The sequence below is a fragment of the Poecilia reticulata genome, chromosome 22 (assembly GCF_904066995.2).
Source record: "Poecilia reticulata chromosome 22, P_reticulata-male-v2, whole genome shotgun sequence".
NCBI classification, from domain to species: Eukaryota; Metazoa; Chordata; class Actinopteri; order Cyprinodontiformes; family Poeciliidae; genus Poecilia; species Poecilia reticulata.
Genome location: NC_088851.1, coordinates 27,951,709 through 27,969,787, shown reverse-complemented (window position 1 = coordinate 27,969,787; position 18,079 = coordinate 27,951,709). Strand labels below are relative to the sequence as shown.

The window sequence follows — 18,079 nt, the reverse complement described above, 5'->3', positions numbered from 1 at the left end:
ATGGATTAATGGACGATGGATGGATGGATGGATGGATGGATGGATTAATGGACGATGGATGGATGGATTAATGGACAATGGATGGATGGATGAATGATGGATGGATGAATGAATGAATGATGGATGGATGGATGAATGATGGATGGATGCATGGATGGATGGATGGATGGATTAATGGACGATGGATGGATGGATGAATGATGATGGATGGATGGATGAATGATGGATGGATGGATGGATGGATGGATGGATGGATGGATGCTGGATGGATGGATGAATGAATGATTAATGGATGGATGAATGATGGATGATGGATGCTGGATGGATGTATGATGGATGGATGGATGGATGGATTAATGGACGATAGCTGGATGGATGAATGGATGGATGGATGGATGGATGGATGGATGGATGGATGAATGATGGATGGTTGGATGGATGGATGGATGAATGATGGATGGATGGATGGATGGATTAATGGACGATGGATGGATGGATGGATGGATGGATGGATGGATGGATGAATGATGGATGATGGATGGATGGATGAATGGATGGATGGATGGATGGATTAATGGATGCTGGATGGATGGACTAATGGACAATGGATGGATGGATGAATGATGGATGGATGTATGTATACCTACTTGCCACCATACGGTGCAGTTCCGGTGGGGCCCAGCAGGAGGCATGCTGGAGCAGCCAGGTAGACGAAGCTGTCAGTGCAGAGGAAGTCTCCCTCCTCTGGTTTCTGTGGAGCGATGGCGGCCACCTTGGGGTCTGTGGTGGGTCCCTCAGCTTCGGTGGTTCCTGCTTGTATCTGGATGTTGTGCTGCTTTGCATCATGGGTAGAAATCTCTTTAAGTCCGGCAGCTTCACCTTTGGGCAGCGGTCTTGCAGACACGGCGAGGTAGACGAAGCTGTCTGATTGGACGAAGGGATCCACGTCCCCGCAGTCCAGGCCTGAGCTTCTCAGTGGCTTCTGGTACGGATCTAGAAGGTGTTTGATTTGTTGCTTGGAAGGAGAAAGAGGAAGGGGCGGGTCCATGCCCATCACGGTTACTTTCTTCCTGGGCGGCGCTTCCTGCCTTTGGGGGGCAGTGAACGAGGCCTTTGTGTCAGGTTGATCGTCATCCTGGTCCACGCCGGCGTCTCCACACCCTGAGTCGTCTCCGCCGCCGTGCCTGTCCTCGTCTTCATAGGATGGTGTGTTGAGCAGCGAAGGGTAACACCACTGGAGCTCGGAGCTCTCCTCCCTTCCCCACTCCTTCAAGGCTCCATCATCCATATCTTTCTCTAGTGAAGCGTTGCTGCTGCCCAGTTCAGAGTCGCTGATTGGCTGGTCGCTGTCAGAGCCGCCATCCTCCAGGCTCTTATTGGATAAGGAGAGAAAGACGCCACTGGAGTCAGACTCCAATGTCAGGTTGGAGTCCGGAGAGCTGTCCTCCTTATTGGAGCTGAAGAGAAAACACAAAGCAGCCGATGAGTCCACTGGGCTGTCAGAACAGTACCAACCTACTTAGTGAGGCCAAGGCCATGCTTTCACCTTGATGATGTCATGCTCAGGTAGACAGATAGCTGATCAGCGGCAGCTTGTAGAGTGGCTGGGACGTGTCTGCCTTCATTAGCCACTGGCAGGGCGCTTATCAGGACGCTGATTGCCACCAAGCCCATTTTCAGGCAGTCCTTCCCCAACCACTGCAGATTCAATCACTTTCCTCTGACTTTCCTCTGTGTCTCTCAGTCTGTCTGCTCCTGACACCTGTTCTCAGAGCCATGGTTCATTTTGTTCGTATTGTTTGTTCTGGATAAACGTTCCCAGAACAATATGAACCATATTCTGACTGCACATTCGAGCAACAGGCAGGCTGACTCATCAAAGGCTTATGAAGGGATTTTTACAGACATCCCATCATTTCAAAGTAGCTTTTTGTGGCATTGAAATTAACTTCAGTGTCATTTCCTCATTTTGCTAAATGAACAGAAATGCTGCAGATACAGCAAGTCAGGAACTTCCAGTCAGGTGTTTAATCAGAAGAGTGAGGTCTCCTGGAACCAGAACTTTACTGGACCCAAAACGTCTGGACAAGCACCTAACAGTGTGCAGCATAACCTGGATCATGTCCATCCTGGGACAGGAGCTGCCAGCCTGGTGGATGGTGTTGTTTACTGTCCAATCAGGAAAACACTGAAAACCTGTTATGTCTTCATAACTGAAGCACGTCCAATATCAGTCTGAATACCTTTTGAAGAACAATGTTAGAACCTTTCAGCTACATTTGTGGTGTGCCTCCAGGCTCCATGTTTAGCTTCCATATGTTTCTGAATTTAATTACATATGCAGTGGTAAGAGTTTTTCAGTGTGAGAAATCAATATTCCAAAATTTAAATTAAAACGGATACAAAACAATGCAAGATGAAAACGTTTATGAATAAATATATCAGACAGAGTAACTAACAAAAACTATCTTTGTTCAGGAATTACCTCGGTCCAGCAGTGGGGGTGCTGGCAGATTTGGTTGACCAGTCACTAGTTGACCTGTCGGTGTCGGTTGGTGTCATCGCATTCAGCTCCAGACTGACCTGGGATCTGCTGCTAACGCCTGAAAGTACCAGCAAGCAGGAGACACATGAGAACCAGACAGCTCAGGGTTCACCTGATGGGTTTCATTAGAACCCTGTCCAAAGGACTGGACGGATGGACAGATGGATGGTCACAACTCCCCCTTCAACTTGTTGCCCTCCGCTTTTTCCCTGATACAGCGACCTGGTTGATGCGACCGGCCACGTCGCTCACCTGGCCGGTCTGTGCTGGGACCCCCATCCGCCATCACCCCCTGTGGCTGCAGGCTCAGGAACCCGTCCACCCATGTATCATGTTATGGGTTTGTCTTTTCTTGGGAGGGGCTGTACTTATGCAAATTTCATTGTCCTTCTGTACAATGACAATAAAGACTGACTGACTGATTGTAGTAGGGCTAAAATGATTCCTCGAATGATTCGAGTACCTTGATTATTAAAATTCCTCTAGGAAAATGTACCTGCCTCGGAGCTTCGTTAAATTACCGTATATGTTATTATTTAGCGCACCGTGTTCCGGCCGGGTCATTTGTGTTGAGCTCTGACTTCCGCGTCTGAGTTGTTGATGAAAGCTACGTGTTAGCGGCATAACGTCCAATTTTCAAGTTTGGTCCGTTTATACAGGTGAGCGGATAAACTGAACACGGCTGATGGCTACAGAGCAGCTTTACGGACGAACCGCACCATAACATCCCGGTCCGAACAGACGGGAGGCGGAACATGGCTGGTAGATGAGCTTCGACGAACTAAGGAGCCAAATCCCGTCGCTAACATTGACAGAAAAGCTGTAAATGTTTGGGGCGAGGTGAGAGTTCACCTGTTAAACTGACTGGAGATGAATACATGAACTAAAAGCTGGAACATAGACATTTTATAAGCGTATTTGTGAGCCTGCCTCTTTATTGTTAAAGTGATTATAATTTCAGATTTTTGCATTAATTCTTCAGGTTAACTTAGAAAGTGAGCTATTATTGTTACAGGTTGATTTTCTAAACTACAGTAAAGTAACTTAGCGTTAAGAAAATAAATTTAAAATAAGCTAGTTGTAAAAACTTAACCATATGTTCAATAATAGATTAGATGAATAGTGTTTTAAATAAAGTTCACTCCAAATTATATCCATGGTTTAATCAGTTTAATAAATCCCTCTTACGACCAACATGTCGGCGCCGACAGGGTAATTCCCATTACCGTAATTTCTGAACAGTTCAACATATCAAACAAATTCCAAAAGGGCAGAAAAGCTGAGACATTGCGCTTTCAAGGCATATATGATACATTACGGTAGCCACCCGAAAAGTTGTGATATGAGCTTGACCAATCACAAGAAAGATTCTCCGTTGTGTCATATTTGTCATCCAACTTACTCTGTATCGTAACTCCTGAACGGTTGGCCGCATTTAAAAAAATCCTAAAGTATTATTGCATAAAATAAACTTTTCAACGGCGTATCACATGTGCATGTTGCAGCAGATATTAGAGTAAATATTTTCGATACGGAATTTCCCTGCGGAGCTTCGTGTTGTGTCAACGGGGTGAGAGAGAAAACCGCAGAGGACGAGTTGAAATGGCGCATAAAATGATGGAAATGTCTAAAAAACCACCAGACTGATGAAAGTATCCCACAAGGCTGATATTTGAACGCAGTGAACATGAGAGACGTATAACCAGCGAACCAGGTTATGTAAAATATTTGTACAAGCTAATGTCAGTCATATGAATGCTGCACAGCTATTGGCTAGCTGTGTGAAGCTGACGGGGGCCGAGGGGGGTCACAGTGAGAGAACTATGTCAAAGTTCGCTAAAATGTTATGAGCTTTTAAAAATCCTTGAAGCTCATACACATTTAATGTCAGAAACAGAATGAAATGAAAATTGTTGCATTTAAAATATATTAAATATTAAGTACATTACTTGGATGAACTTTGTTGAACCAGTGACGCACTTCCGGTTTACATTGCAAAAACTTTGCTGAAGGAACTACCGGTAGCATATTAGCCATGGATTTTTTACATTATTATATTTACCCGTTTGCTGCATAATCAGCAGAAAGTAAGTCAACAATGTGAATATAATTGTTCAGACCAACTAGGAAACCAGAGCTCAGTTGAGCAGGTTATACACATTATGTTAGGGTCAGGCTGCGTGTGGGGAGAGAGAGAAAACATTGTTATCTTAAAACATTTCTTGAAATGAGACAAATTTCTTCTTGTTCTGAATCTTTATTGAAGTTCAAAACAAAAGAAGGTGCACGTTGTACAACAGCTGGAAATCTGAAGAATTTAAACGAAGTAGCCCACTTTGGTTTGCTTTGGCCATTATGGGGGGATGGTGAACTCCAGATGAAATAAAAAAATATTATTAATATCTCAGAAACCAAAGCTGCACAAACGGAGCTCTAACCATTCAGACTCTTTGCTGGATTTTGTGACGTGGGTGGGGTGTCAGCTTCACACAGCTCTACTGGCTAACTGTTGGCTCCATCTTGATTCCTGCATAATTTGTGCAATAACTATTTATTATGCTGAAAATAAATTCGTGGTCTTCCAAAAATAATGTCCTAAGTAATATTTTTACCTAACGTAATTTTGGCAAAAAAAAAAAAATCACCACCACTTTCTTTTCTGCCAAAAGATGAACTGTGAAAATAAAATAAAACAACAAATCAGCCAAGTGAGGGTTCTGCCAGAGAACAGCAGCATAACATTGTTCTCTGCTTTACAGAATAAACTTTCAGAAATCCGAGGCTATCCGTGGAGTGATGACACATCCCAGCAAACTGGCAGGAAAACCGATGGCATTGTTGTTATGGCAACGTGATGTTGATCCAAAAAGTCACCATGATTAATTGTGCATCATTTGGATTGGGGATGTAAGTATTTAGAGCAAGGTACTGTATCAATACACAATTTATTTCATTGGAGAATGAAAAACTCCCAGAAGTGACAAAGAGGTTGAATGTAGAAATAAAGGACAGAAACTGTTTAATATAGAAATACTGAACTTATTCTGCAAAATGGTAGCAGAGTACAGTGTGACTGAATGTATCTGATCCATGTAGTTAAACAGGAATATCATAAAAGCTACAGATGTAAAGTTTAAACTAAGGCAGGAAATGCTGAACATCATAATTTTACAAATGTCTGTTTATTTATTTAGTCAATAGCAAAACTTATTGTAATTAAAAAAACATTAGCTCTTTTGTGATATATTACTCTTTGACTAATCATGGTGAAGAAGCAACTTTGCAATAAAATAATGAAATGATCAGATATGTCACTTTTAGACTGTTAGTTACTGAAGTGATTTGTAATCAGGTTGATATAATTTATTTAACTTGACTGTAGGACGATTACATTAGTATAACTGATCCAACACCTTTTAATTATTCAAATGTTCTTATTTCTCCAGGCTCTGTGTGAGGTAGAGCAGCAAACATCTTTAGTCAGGTTGATTAATGAATTGCAGATCAATTAGTATCTGCATCCATCCATCTAGTCGTTGTCTACAGCCCCTTTTCAGGGTTGCAGGGTATTGGGGTGTCTATCACAGGCTCAGGGAATATTCCTGTCATTTTAAAAAGTTTAATTGAAACAGGAGTTTGTTCTAGTTTTTCTCTGTGTCACCATCTTGGCCAGAATGGCATAAAGGGAGCCATTCCTTCCCACTGTTACCTCATGCTTTCTCAGGAGGAGTTGCTGAGTCAGTTGAGTGTGCTTTCTTACATCGAGAACCTTTTACCACCTGCCACTAATGATCTGCTGAATTTGGTTGTTTTATAATTACAATTTCATGGATCTGTATGAGATATGAGGTTAAGGCTTCCACTTACTCAGGCGTGCTTCGTTCTAAGGAAGGTCTGCGCATATTAGCGGTGGAGTCAGTGTGGACTCGAGGCTGAAGTCCGCCAGACACAAGATATTTATTTATGACCGCGGACGTGTACCCAGTGTCGGTGGGAAATGGTGTTCACATTGAACTGTTTTAGTATGCAACACTGAGATAAGTTTGAGTGTTGACACAACTAGTCGGAAGGATGCGCAGCGTCTAGGGCTGCGGCTCTGTCCAGTGGCTGCCCTAGTGGAGAAGAAACTTGTCTAAGTCCCCAGCTAGCTCACCAAGCATCCATTTGAAATGTAGGTAATGACGGAATTTGTCAAGCGAAATCTAGGTAATCAGTACTCTTGACTATGAAATCTCAACCGTGTGAAGGCAACATGCGCAGAGTCTGCGTATCTGACAGAATTTGCTTGGCAAGTCCAAGACTGTGGGAGCCTTTAGACTCGCAAAGTGCATTGAGATGACAACAAACTAAAATGAAGGTGAATCTTTAGTGGATATTCTGGCTAAATGAAGGCTAAAAAGGACGGATTATATCAAACGTAGGAAGACTGAACTCAACCATAGATATGTTGCATGTGTGGTACCTGTGTGAAGGGGAGCTTTGTCTCTTTGTGGCCCAGGATGTGTTTGGTACATGTCGCCTCGTTCCCTTCCTGGCTCCAGCAGCGATTGGTACACATCCCGTTGGGGCTGCGACAGATCCAGGTGTTCCAGGTCAGAGTCCAACTCCCGGGCCCTCCTTTCCAACTCCGTCAGACTGAGCTCTGAGGCTGCTGACGAGGGAGGATGAGAGCCCCCAAAGCCAATGGGTGGCCTGAGGAGAGGCCATCGCTGCAGGGAGCCTGAAGGGGACTCCGGATCTCCTCCTTCTTCTCCACCTGCTTCCCGTTTTTCCCAGTCATTATCCCAAAGAGTGTTGACCATGTCAAGAACCGCATCCCAACCTTCCTCCCCTCCTTCCTCTCCAAGAGTAATTCCTTGTCGGCCATCCACCTCCAGTGTCTCTGTGTGTAGTTTTGCTTGTACCTCCTCTTTTGGACCAACTTTAATCTTTATCCCTCGATCCTCCACTTGTTCAGGCTTTACTTCAACATCCATCTCTTTTTCCTCTTCCTTGTTTTTAGCAACATCTGTCTGGAGATTTTCTTCCACGTTTATCTTTATCTTATCTTGTTTGGTTTCCTCCACAACTACCTTCTCATTCTTCAGGGTTTCTTCTCTCTTCTCCTCCTTTTCTTTGTTTTCCTCTTTCTCTGCGCTGTCCCTACTCTCCCCCCCTCGTTTCTCCCGACTTCTGGACCTCCTGGGTTCCTCTTGCTCTCTGCAGACTCTCCAGTGCTCCAGGTTCTGCTCCCTGAGGGATGCCCGGCCTACCAAACCGCTCCCCTGTCCAGGCTCTGGGTGAGCAGCTTCCCTCAGTGAGCATCGCCCTACAATAGGGTTCATCAAATTTGATAATGGGTTCTCTGAACCATGCCGTAGGTGTGGATGCCTCTTCTCCAGGGCTGACAAGACAGAAGGGAGTGGGGGGAGGATAGGAAGATTGTGGAGCGCCCCTCCCTGGCGGACAGTCCTCTTTCGGACTATGATTCTGCGAGGCCAGGTGGACTCGATGTCCTCAGGTGGTCCAACTGATTCAAAGTCTTCCAGCTGTTTGCTTTCTCGGGGGCTCAGTACTCCCGGACGCAGCCCAGTGGCTGTGCCTGGTCGAGACCTGGAGCAGGACTTGGATGATTTGGACTTGGATCTTGAGCTTTTCCCAGCATGACCTGACTTGGGTTTACCAGAATCCTCAAGCTTTCTCTCTGCTTGATCTGCAGGAGCAGCTTCAGGTTTATCTGCTGCCACGGAGCTTACCTGAAGTTCACCTGTACTTTCAGCTTGATTGACAGTTTCACTCTCTTTTACTTCTCCATGACTGATCCTAGTTTCTGCTTCTGGCTTAGAAACAAGAGCAATCTCAGCATCAGCTTTAGCTTCTACACTGGACCCAGATGTTAAATCAACATTAGACTGTGATTCAGGTTCAACCTCTGTTCCAACTTTGTTCTCTGGCTGTTGGAAGTGACCTATACCCCCAAAATCAAGCTCCGACTTGGTTTCTTTAACAGGAGAAGCTTCAACCTGAACTTTGTCTGCAGAACCAGCAATTTTCTCAGCGACACTCATGCCTGAGTGTTCAGGTAAACGCTCTTGTCTACTTGTAGCTCCACCAGTTTTGGTAGACGTCCCTCTATGTCCTTCCTTATTCTCTGTCCCTGACTGCACTTTTCCTTCCAAATCCCGACCTCCTGGCCGAGTTTTCACCTGAGAGCCCATCCTCTTTTCAGGTAGGTTCTTCACACTGGATCTGGATCCGTCATCATATTTGTTCCAGCTTTCGGCTCGATGGTGCTCCTGGTTTAACGCTCTCATTTCCACCTCAGACATGTTTCCCATTAAGACTTCGCTGACTAACCTGGGCCCACAACCAGATTTACCATCCACCAACACTAAACTAACACTCCCACTGTCGCACCTAGGTGGCATCCCTCCACCAACCCCTTCTGGTCCTACCTTTGACCCGGCTCGGCTCCTGCCCACTGCTCCAGTACCCATCCTGGGAGCACCACTAGGGGATGGGGAGGGGGAAGGCTGGGGGAGCAGCAGAGGAGTTGTGTCCAAGCCGTGTTCAGACTCTATAAACACAGAGTCTCTGTCGGAGCGCAGAGGAACTGGTCGGCCATAACCAAACGTCCCGAAAGTGGATGTCTCCCTTCTCTCCCTCTCTCGGGCTCTCTCCCTTTCCAGCCTGCCCCTCTCCCTCTCTCTCTCCCACTCACGCTGGGCCCAACCTCGCTCCATCTCTCGCTCCCGCTCCCTCTCCCAGTCCCTGTCGCGCTCGCTGCGGCCCCATCCACCACCTCGCTCACTCAGGTCTTGCTCCAGGTCATGGGCAGACAGTTGGACCAGCGCAGTCCTGTAGGGGGATCTTCTGAGCTCCTGGGGGGGGGACAGCCTCAGGCTTTGGGTTTGGGAGTAATGCCTAGGCTGCATCACACGGGGAGGAGAACAGCGCAGGCTCTGGCTCTGACTGGGACGAGGTTTGGCTGGGGAGAAGAACACCGGAGTGTGGTATCCTGAGGAGAGAGGGGAGCCGGAGAAGGGTGAGATGAGAGGGGAGGTTAGAGAGGAGGACTGACCCGGTCCTGGGTAGTGGCCTGGATTCAGGTAGCTGCCTCCCCCACGCTCCATCAGCTCCACTGGAGGAATCTCCACACACTCCAAGGGTTTAGGAGATGACATTGCTTTCCAGGAATGCCGACTCTCTCTGCTCTTTGTGCTGTCTCCATGGTGAGGGTGGTGGTGATGGTGGTGCTTCTTTGATGAGGAGGACACTCCTGGAGCAGAAAAGGAGGACACAGAGGGAGAGACGGATCGATTGAAATGTCCTGGAGAGTGGCATCCGTCTATGTCCTCCACTCCCAGCTTGAGTGAATCGTAGATGGCTCTCTCATCCAGGCGCCGAACAAAGGAAGGGTTTGGAGTTAAGGAGCGTGGCTGTGGATCAAACATGTCTGACCTGCTGACTCTCAGGGAGCCGCTGGTGGAGTAGCTGAAGCTCCCGTCTCCCCCTCCATCCCGCCTCACCGACCCCCCGCAGTGGTGGTGATGGCTGTCAATCTGCTGATTGATGCACATGGTGTCATAAATGGATCGCTGAGGGATGTAGCCGTCGCCGTAACCCCCTTCCATCCCAACGTCCCGCCCTCCCACTCCCCCATCCCCAAGTCCATGTTTCTCCAGGCAGCAGGAGCTCTTCCTGAAACACCCAGGGCGGCTGAGAGGCTTGCCCATGATTGGTGCAGGGGGTTGGTGGGAGGCACGTCTAAAGCTTGAAGAATGAATTGTGAAGTCTTTAATTAACAAAATAAGAGGAGAACTGCTTTTCAAACCACTACTGACTGTCCAGGATATGCAGCTTCAGTCTCCAGAAAGACCATAAAAGCAGGAATTAAAGCCCCTTTTACAAAATCCTTCTTGTTCTCCAGGGAAGAACAAAAAAATATTCCTGTTGTTTTCATGAGAAGTCAAAAAACTCTTAAGTTTGGAAACATCCTTCTGTCAAAGGACATGGGGACACTACAAACACCCTGAAGTCCAAACAGAATTCCACATTGAGAAATATTCCAATCAGATTCCAAAAGGTTGAAAACTGTTTTTTATTTCCGCTGGAAAGCTCATCTTCTCTTCCACTTTCTCACATTGTGACAGAATTTGTATTTATTCTGCTTCTTTATTGCGCTGCTTGCCTGATTAGAGCCAGTTAAATGTCTTTCCAGCAAAATGTTGGTCTGGTTGCCTCAGAGCCACAGAAAGAGAGAGAAGAAACAACAACGGATTGGATCCAGTCAGACCTGCTCCTCTCATTCTGCTGCTGTTTGATGATTAACGTCTCCTGCATGAGGAAGAAACAAAGCAGAGAAACATTATGGATGCCCTCCTAAAAATCTGCTTTTACGCTTGAAAATGGTATTCAGAACCTGATCCTGCTTGTGGAGCAACGTCCTAACAAATAAGCTGCTTTTCTACAGCACACCGTGTCCTATTGATTACAGAATTAGACTCACTAAAGTTAAATCAACTTAAAATGAATAAGCCTGGTGACATCAATCCATTATTCACTCATTAAGCTGAGAAGTGGAGTTTTATAGCTATTGGTGCTTTAAAGCTCCATGGTAACATACCCTCATGGAAAGTGGTTGACTTGATGGAAAGGAGTTGACTTGCTGGAAAGGGGTTGACATGATGGAAAGGGGTTGACCTGATGGAAAGGGGTTGACATGATGGAAAGGGGTTGACATGATGGAAAGGGGTTGACCTGATGGAAAGGGGTTGACATGATGGAAAGGGGTTGACATGAAGGAAAGGGGTGGACGTGATGAAAAGGGGTTGACATGATGGAAAGGGGTTGACATGATGGAAAGGGGTTGACTTGCTGGAAAGGGGTTGACATGAAGGAAAGGGGTTGACATGATGGAAAGGGGTTGACATGATGGAAAGGGGTTGACATGATGGAAAGGGGTTGACATGATGGAAAGGGGTTGACATGATGGAAAGGGGTTGACTTGCTGGAAAGGGGTTGACATGAAGGAAAGGGGTTGACATGATGGAAAGGGGTTGACATGATGGAAAGGGGTTGACATGAAGGAAAGGGGTTGACATGATGGAAAGGGGTTGACATGATGGAAAGGGGTTGACATGATGGAAAGGGGTTGACTTGCTGGAAAGGGGTTGACTTGCTGGAAAGGGGTTGACATGAAGGAAAGGGGTTGACATGATGGAAAGGGGTTGACATGATGGAAAGGGGTTGACTTGCTGGAAAGGGGTTGACATGATGGAAAGGGGTTGACATGAAGGAAAGGGGTTGACATGATGGAAAGGGGTTGACATGAAGGAAAGGGGTTGACATGATGGAAAGGGGTTGACATGAAGGAAAGGGGTTGACATGAAGGAAAGGGGTTGACATGATGGAAAGAGATCCCAAACTAACCAAGCCTCACAGTTTTTGGACCACATCTCAGATTTTTTTGATTGGATGCTAAATACTGATCAAATCATTATAATGGGGGACTTTCACATTCATCTTGACTCTGAGGGTGATGGATTAAATGTAGCCTTTAAAGATAGCTTAGACTCGATTTTCTTCATTCGGAGAATTCGCTTATCATCGTACATTAGATGTGCTGTCATTTGACATGAAGAAATAGCAGAAGTTCCCCATGACTGTCTGACCATTTTTAATAATTTTTCATTTCATTTTCACTGAGTATTCCAAGCCATTTTATGATATAAACTGTCATTATAACAGATCTTTATCAGACAAAGCTTTAAAAACCCTTCAGGAATCTCCTCCATGTTTTGTTTCCTCTGAATCCCAGGCAGTAATTTAATCTTTATTCCTTCTCTGACATGCATAGCGTTCATTCATTGAGTTAAAAAAGATAATTATCCATAGTAGGTTGGCTCCTTGGTTTAGCTCTGAACTGGGATTAAATTATCCTCCAGTAATAAAGTAAAGGCCCTCTGAGTTATTTAACCAGGAAATATCATTTTATCCCATATTTAGATTGTTCTACAAGTTCCTCCTTTAATCTCTGGGATATTGCCTAACTTCTAAACATCCTGTCCAGCAGTGAAGCTGATAATCCATGATCTAATCCATGAATCTGTTCCTTCAGGCTCAACTCTTCACTATCAGGAAGTTAAAATCCTTCATCTGATCCAAAACGCTACAGCAGAGTTCTGATGGAAACCAGAACCAGATCAGGTTCTGCTGTATAGATTCACAGCTCCCTGATAATCCAGATTATAATTTCACATAGAAAACCCCAATAACCAGATCCATCAGAGACCTGATCGGTCCAGAGGTTCCAACCAGAACCATTTGGTAGCAGTCTGCAGGTTCTGTTTGTTCTAATGGTTAGAAGCTGGTCTGTGTTCTGATTGGCTGGTTCCTTCCTGAGGCGTCGGCTGCCATGATGCTGCCACCACCTGATGGTTACACTTTTAATGTTTTACTTTCATGAACATCAGAAATAATCCAAGATAATCTGGTTCTTCTTCTGCTTTGTCATCTGTAACCTGCAGTCGGCCGTGGCTGCTGGTACTGAGCCCGGTTCTGGCTCTTGTTCTGGAAGTTTCTTCCTGTTAACAGGGAGTTTTTTCTCTCCACTGTCGCCACATGCATACTCAGCATGAGGGATTGCTATAAAGTCAACAACATAATGCCAGCGCCTCCTGCTGGTCCGGAGGAGTGGTCCTGAACTAACAGATCTTTCTGAACTGATTAACTGGAACCAATCAGAATTTCAGATTTTCTTTCAGACGATATTAGCTGTGAAGTGATGCTTCTTAAATAAACTGAATTGAATGATGAACAACCATCTTCCCATTGAATCCCTTCCAAGATTTAGTTCTAAATGACTAAAGATCCATAATCCCAGCATCTGAACAACTAAAGATCACATCTCAACATTTGCGCCTCTGGACAGCAGCGTTAAATTTAGACGTCCTGGTGATTCCTGTGGGGAACTTTGAGGAAGTTAGAGGAACACCTACAGCCGCGCTCACACACTGACACAGCTGTGTGTGTGTGGGTGAAGTTGGATTAAGCCTGATGACATAGTTTCCAATGGAAGCTGCTTGGATCCTGGAGCTGGAATGACGGATGATTCCCTCTGATGACATCAGAACCTCAGAGGAGGAAAGTTGGATGAAGTCACTCAGAACCAGTCGAACCGCGATCGCCTTAAAACGGAAACCATTTCAACGGATTCATTTCATTGCGGATTCAGAAGAGTCCATCTGTGTCAAAGGAGCCTATTGATAGCAGAGAGCGTCTCCTGCTGCTGCCACCACCTGCCGACCCCCCCTCCCTCTGCCCCATATCGATTAAAGAGTCTGAACCTTGCCGTTGTTGTTGCCCTCGTCATCGTCGTCTCGGTCGCTGAAGCCGTCTGAAAATCCGGCTCTCTGCTCTTGTCTTCAGCATCTTCTGCTCCTCTGCTGCATCCTCTTCGTCTTCCTTCTCTTGCTCCTCTTCCTCCGTCGTCGCTCTGTTTTTCTGGCGTTCCTCTCCCTCCCTCTCTACTGTGAATCATGCCTTCTGTCAGAGGAAGCTTTTTTCTTTCTCTTTTTTTGACAAGCGCTCTCTGCCAACCAACACACCGACGCAAACCCTCCTCCTCCTGCTCTCCCTTCCAGTTTTTATTTACCTCCCTTCAGCCTCCCTCCATCGCTCCTCTCTTCCTCTCCTCTCTGCCTCCTATTTGCAGCTTTAAGGGCTTTAAAGGCTTCAGAGCCACAAAATTCCCTCTTTCCATCTCCATCTGTTCTTTTTCTGTCTCCCTTCTTTACCCTTTATTCACCAACATTTCTATTTTCCAATTTCTATCTATCTATCTATCTATCTATCTATCTATCTATCTATCTATCTATCTATCCTTTGCTCAGTCTCCCACACACACTTTTCCTCTGCAGCTCTCTCCATCCTCTCGTACCTCTCGGTTTGCCCTCTCCCTCCCACTCTTCACCTCGGCGTTAATGCAACACGCATCGCTGTGGAGGCGGCAGCAGCAGAGTTACAGCAAAGAAAGAGCAGCAATGGATCCTCACATGTTGAGCAGAGCCGTTTAAAAGCATCGTGATCATCAGCATCGCTTTGTCCTTTCCTCCTCGCTTACCTGTGTGGTCAGTGCATTGATGGTTCACCTGCAAAGTCTCATTGGAGGAAGAACACTGCCAGCTAGCAGGAGCAGCTGTGATTGGTCACAGTAACTCTCTTTATCCTCCAGAAACCACAGAATGAAGAAGAGACTTCAACGAATGAACAGCAACTAAAACTCTGACAGAACCAAACCGAACCATTTAAATATCCACCACGACTTTGAAGAACTCTGATGGGACTTGGACTATAACTGACAACATGAATGCAAAACAAAATCAATCCGAGTTCATTCAGAAACAATCAAACTCGCCGTTTCTAAAACTATTCAGACACCGCAAACACAAGCTGGAAGGCTAGCTTACCAGACTCTGCTCTAGTACTGGACTGGTTCCAGTCTGACAAAGAACTGGGATTTCTTTTTTCAATAGGAAACATTACATCTGTTGCTTCACAGAAGTCACATGTTCCACAAGGCTCAGTCCTCGAACCTCTCTCTGTATGTGTACATATATATATATATATATATATATATTACTCCCACTGGCTCAGGTTATGACAGGAAATGAGAGCAGTTATGACAACGCAGATGATACATAGCTCTACATTATGATGTCACCAGGTGACCTTTGACTCCATCCAGTCACTGAACAGATGCTGAGAACAGATAAATGGGTGGATGAGACAACATTTTTTGAACAGAAACTGAAGTTATTAAAGCGATACGATCTAGAGTTATAGATCTAGAGCAGGGATGACCAAAATGGGTCCAAGAGACCCGGCATCCTGCATGTTTTAGTTCTCTCCCTGGTTTAACGCACCCGGATGCAATGATATCTCATTAAAGGCCTAAGAAGAACATTGACATGCTGATGAGGAGAAAACTAAAACATGTAGGACCGACTTTGGGCACCTCTGATCTAGGGCAATAAATCTAGTTACAGATCTATGTCAACGCACAGCTTCAGTTCTTCCAGCTAGAAGCGGAAGATCGGTTTTGACCTCTGACCTGAATCTTCAGAGCCACAGAAAGACGGTTCCAAAGCCGACACAAAGTCAAATGTTGGCGCAACATGGATGTACTAAACAGGAAATAGAGGTTCAAGCTAGCATGGAGAAGAGAGCGGCCCCCCCGCCTCCCTGCTGGAGTTTTGGAGTCTGACTTTTCTCATGCTTCCGGTAATTCACAGACCCACCAGTCAGATCTGGCTCAGCTGATGTGTTTCCATCTCCCTTTTAACTTTTTTGTGTGTGTGTGGCTTGGCTTAGCTTATTTAAGCTTAGCTTATTTTAGCTTGGCTTAGCCTGCCTTACCCTGAATCTTAACTGATTTACTTTTCATATCTTTGACTTTCCCTGAATTAGCCAGCCTGACCATAACTCACCTCTGGTTATCTTATTTTTGTTCAATCCAGGGTGGTGTGGGGTTGGCTGCTGTTTTCCCCCTTTCTCCACCAGAGGGTGCCGAGAGGTTGATTTCTGGAGGGCGTGACCAGTGGCTGCAGGTTTACCTGCACACTTGCAAGTCATCTGATCATCTGGAGGAGTATAAGAGGAAGGAGCGGCCAACACGTCTTTGCCAGAGTGTCAGCCAGTAATGGTACTTCAGGCCTCAGAGTTTTCTCCTTGTGAACTTCCTAGTGATTCTTTGTGTGCCTCCTCCTCAGGTGAACCCTCGTGACGTCGTGGATGTTACCCACAGATGTCCGAGTTCCATTGACGCCCTCGCCGTTTACCAAACCTTCCAGGATCTCTCAAGTTGGCTGTCTCCGTCGCTCTTCTCATCTGGAAACTCAAGAACTTACCTCTCCGTTCTCCACCACTGTCCTTTCATCGGTCTAGCAGCAAGCCCTCCACCTTGATCTCCACCCTGGTAACCATAGTAACCTCCTCCTGGCTCAGTTCTCCACAAACCCAAGTAAGACCAGTCCTGTTTTCACATTTCTCATTTCCCACATTCCTCAAACTCACCCTCACCTTCACTTTTCTTCTGCTCCAGTGATCCAGAATCTTGTTGCCGCCTCCCCTTGAACCCACAGCTCTAATTGTTTTGTTGTTCTTTTCAATAAACCATTTAACTGATTTGTTCTCCGCCTGGTGTTTCTGCATGTGGGTTAGAAAGTTAGAACCCATCATGATAATTTTAGCTTGATTTATCCTACCTTGTTGGTACCTGCCCTAGCTTCCCTGAGCTTAACTTGTTTTATCTTATAGGGCCTTGTCTTTTGTAGTTTACCTTAAATTAATGATTGTATTCTGACTCATGTCCTACCTATGTTGGTGTTTCTCTCCTCAACTTGCCCTGATTTATTTCTACATCTCATATCAGTGTATTTTTTTTGCTCACCTTAGCTTAGAGTTTGCTGCTATCTTTGGTCTTTCAGTGTCTCGGTGTCAGGATCTTTGGTCGTTCTGGGTTTTCTGATCTGATTTGTTCTCAGCCTTGTTTCTGTTTAGTTCAGTGCCTTTCTAGTTCTTTGTGTTTAGTTCATTGTTGCTGTTGGTTGCCTTACCAGTGTACTGTCCCTCGCCCCTCTCTCTTCCCTCACACCTGCAGCCCGTTAGCCAATCAGTTTTTCCTTCTGTGACGCCCGTCATGATTGTCTTTGTACTAGCTTCCCATTTGTTCCTGCATGTTGGTCCACCATAAGCTCAACAAAACTTGATGCTCGTCTTATTTTAAGCTAGCCAGGTTTATTTGAGTTTTTTATCTTAGTTATTCTCATCTTTGGTTTCTTGATTTCTGTTACCATAGAGTTGCTCTTCAAATCGTAGCTTAGTACAGCTCCTCTGACCAAGCTATACTTTTCAAACAAGCTTATTCTGTTTGTGTGATTTTGTCATTGATTTTACTCACTTTTAATAGTTTTAACATTGGGCTTTGACTGTTATCCTCTGCGATTACATGTGTAGCTCTTTGAGATTTTTAACAAAGTGCATAAGGAATTAAATGTATTATTGTATCCACCCTGACTTGGGTTATTTTGGTTTGCGTTATCTTACCTCACCTGAACTTTCTATGTTGCATTTTTTAATCGACCATAAATTTTGCTGTCTTCCTGTATCTTGGCCTTGTTTCTTATTTTACCCAGTCTTAACTTGGCTCACCGTACATTAGCATAGCATTTATCAGTAGTTGGCCTCTTGTTCCCCTATCCCGTCTTAACCTAGAGAAGATTTTTGTTTTATCTTTGCTTATAATTAACATACCTAATCTTAGTGGCCCTTAGTTTATTGTAAGCAGAAATAACAGACCCCCTCAATCATATTTTCATTCTGTGATCGATGTTCTTTAAAGCTGAAAAGTGCTGGCAACCCTTACTCTATGTGGAGGGGTTAAAGTCAAAGAACTGCTGGGATTTTAACCAACAACCCCTCCTCTGGTGTGAAGAATAGCAGTGTCTGGTGCAGAACACCAGCTGAGTCCAGGAACCCTGCAGCAGCAGACAC

General features: G+C 45.3%; 2 protein-coding genes across 4 annotated transcripts in view; one reads left to right on the top strand and one right to left on the bottom strand.

Annotated features, from left to right (window-relative positions):
• Positions 1–14,657, bottom strand: part of LOC103460665 (uncharacterized) — a 20,477-nt gene extending 5,820 nt beyond the window's left edge. Inside the window, exons 1-4 of one of the 2 annotated variants that reach the window (XM_081603135.1) lie at positions 13,873–14,657; positions 7,008–10,861; positions 2,486–2,603; positions 648–1,457 (exon numbers count right to left, since the gene is read on the bottom strand). In XM_081603135.1, coding sequence (XP_081459261.1) covers positions 648–1,457; positions 2,486–2,603; positions 7,008–10,260 — 4,181 coding nt within the window. In that variant the 5' untranslated portion in view covers positions 10,261–10,861; positions 13,873–14,657. Of the gene's footprint in view, positions 1–647; positions 1,458–2,485; positions 2,604–7,007; positions 10,862–13,524; positions 13,836–13,872 lie in introns of those variants that run through there. The other variant, XM_081603136.1, reaches the window with a different exon arrangement.
• The window catches only part of LOC103460664 (uncharacterized), a 25,489-nt gene extending 7,796 nt beyond the window's left edge, over positions 1–17,693 (top strand). Inside the window, exons 2-4 of one of the 2 annotated variants that reach the window (XR_014085796.1) lie at positions 16,045–16,215; positions 16,297–16,547; positions 16,629–17,693. Coding sequence is in view for 1 of the 2 variants with exons in the window: in XM_081603153.1 (XP_081459279.1) it covers positions 16,045–16,215; positions 16,297–16,491 (366 nt within the window). In the remaining variant the exon portion in view is untranslated. Of the gene's footprint in view, positions 1–16,044; positions 16,216–16,296 lie in introns of both variants that reach the window. The other variant, XM_081603153.1, reaches the window with a different exon arrangement.
• The last annotated feature ends 386 nt before the right edge of the window (positions 17,694–18,079 follow it).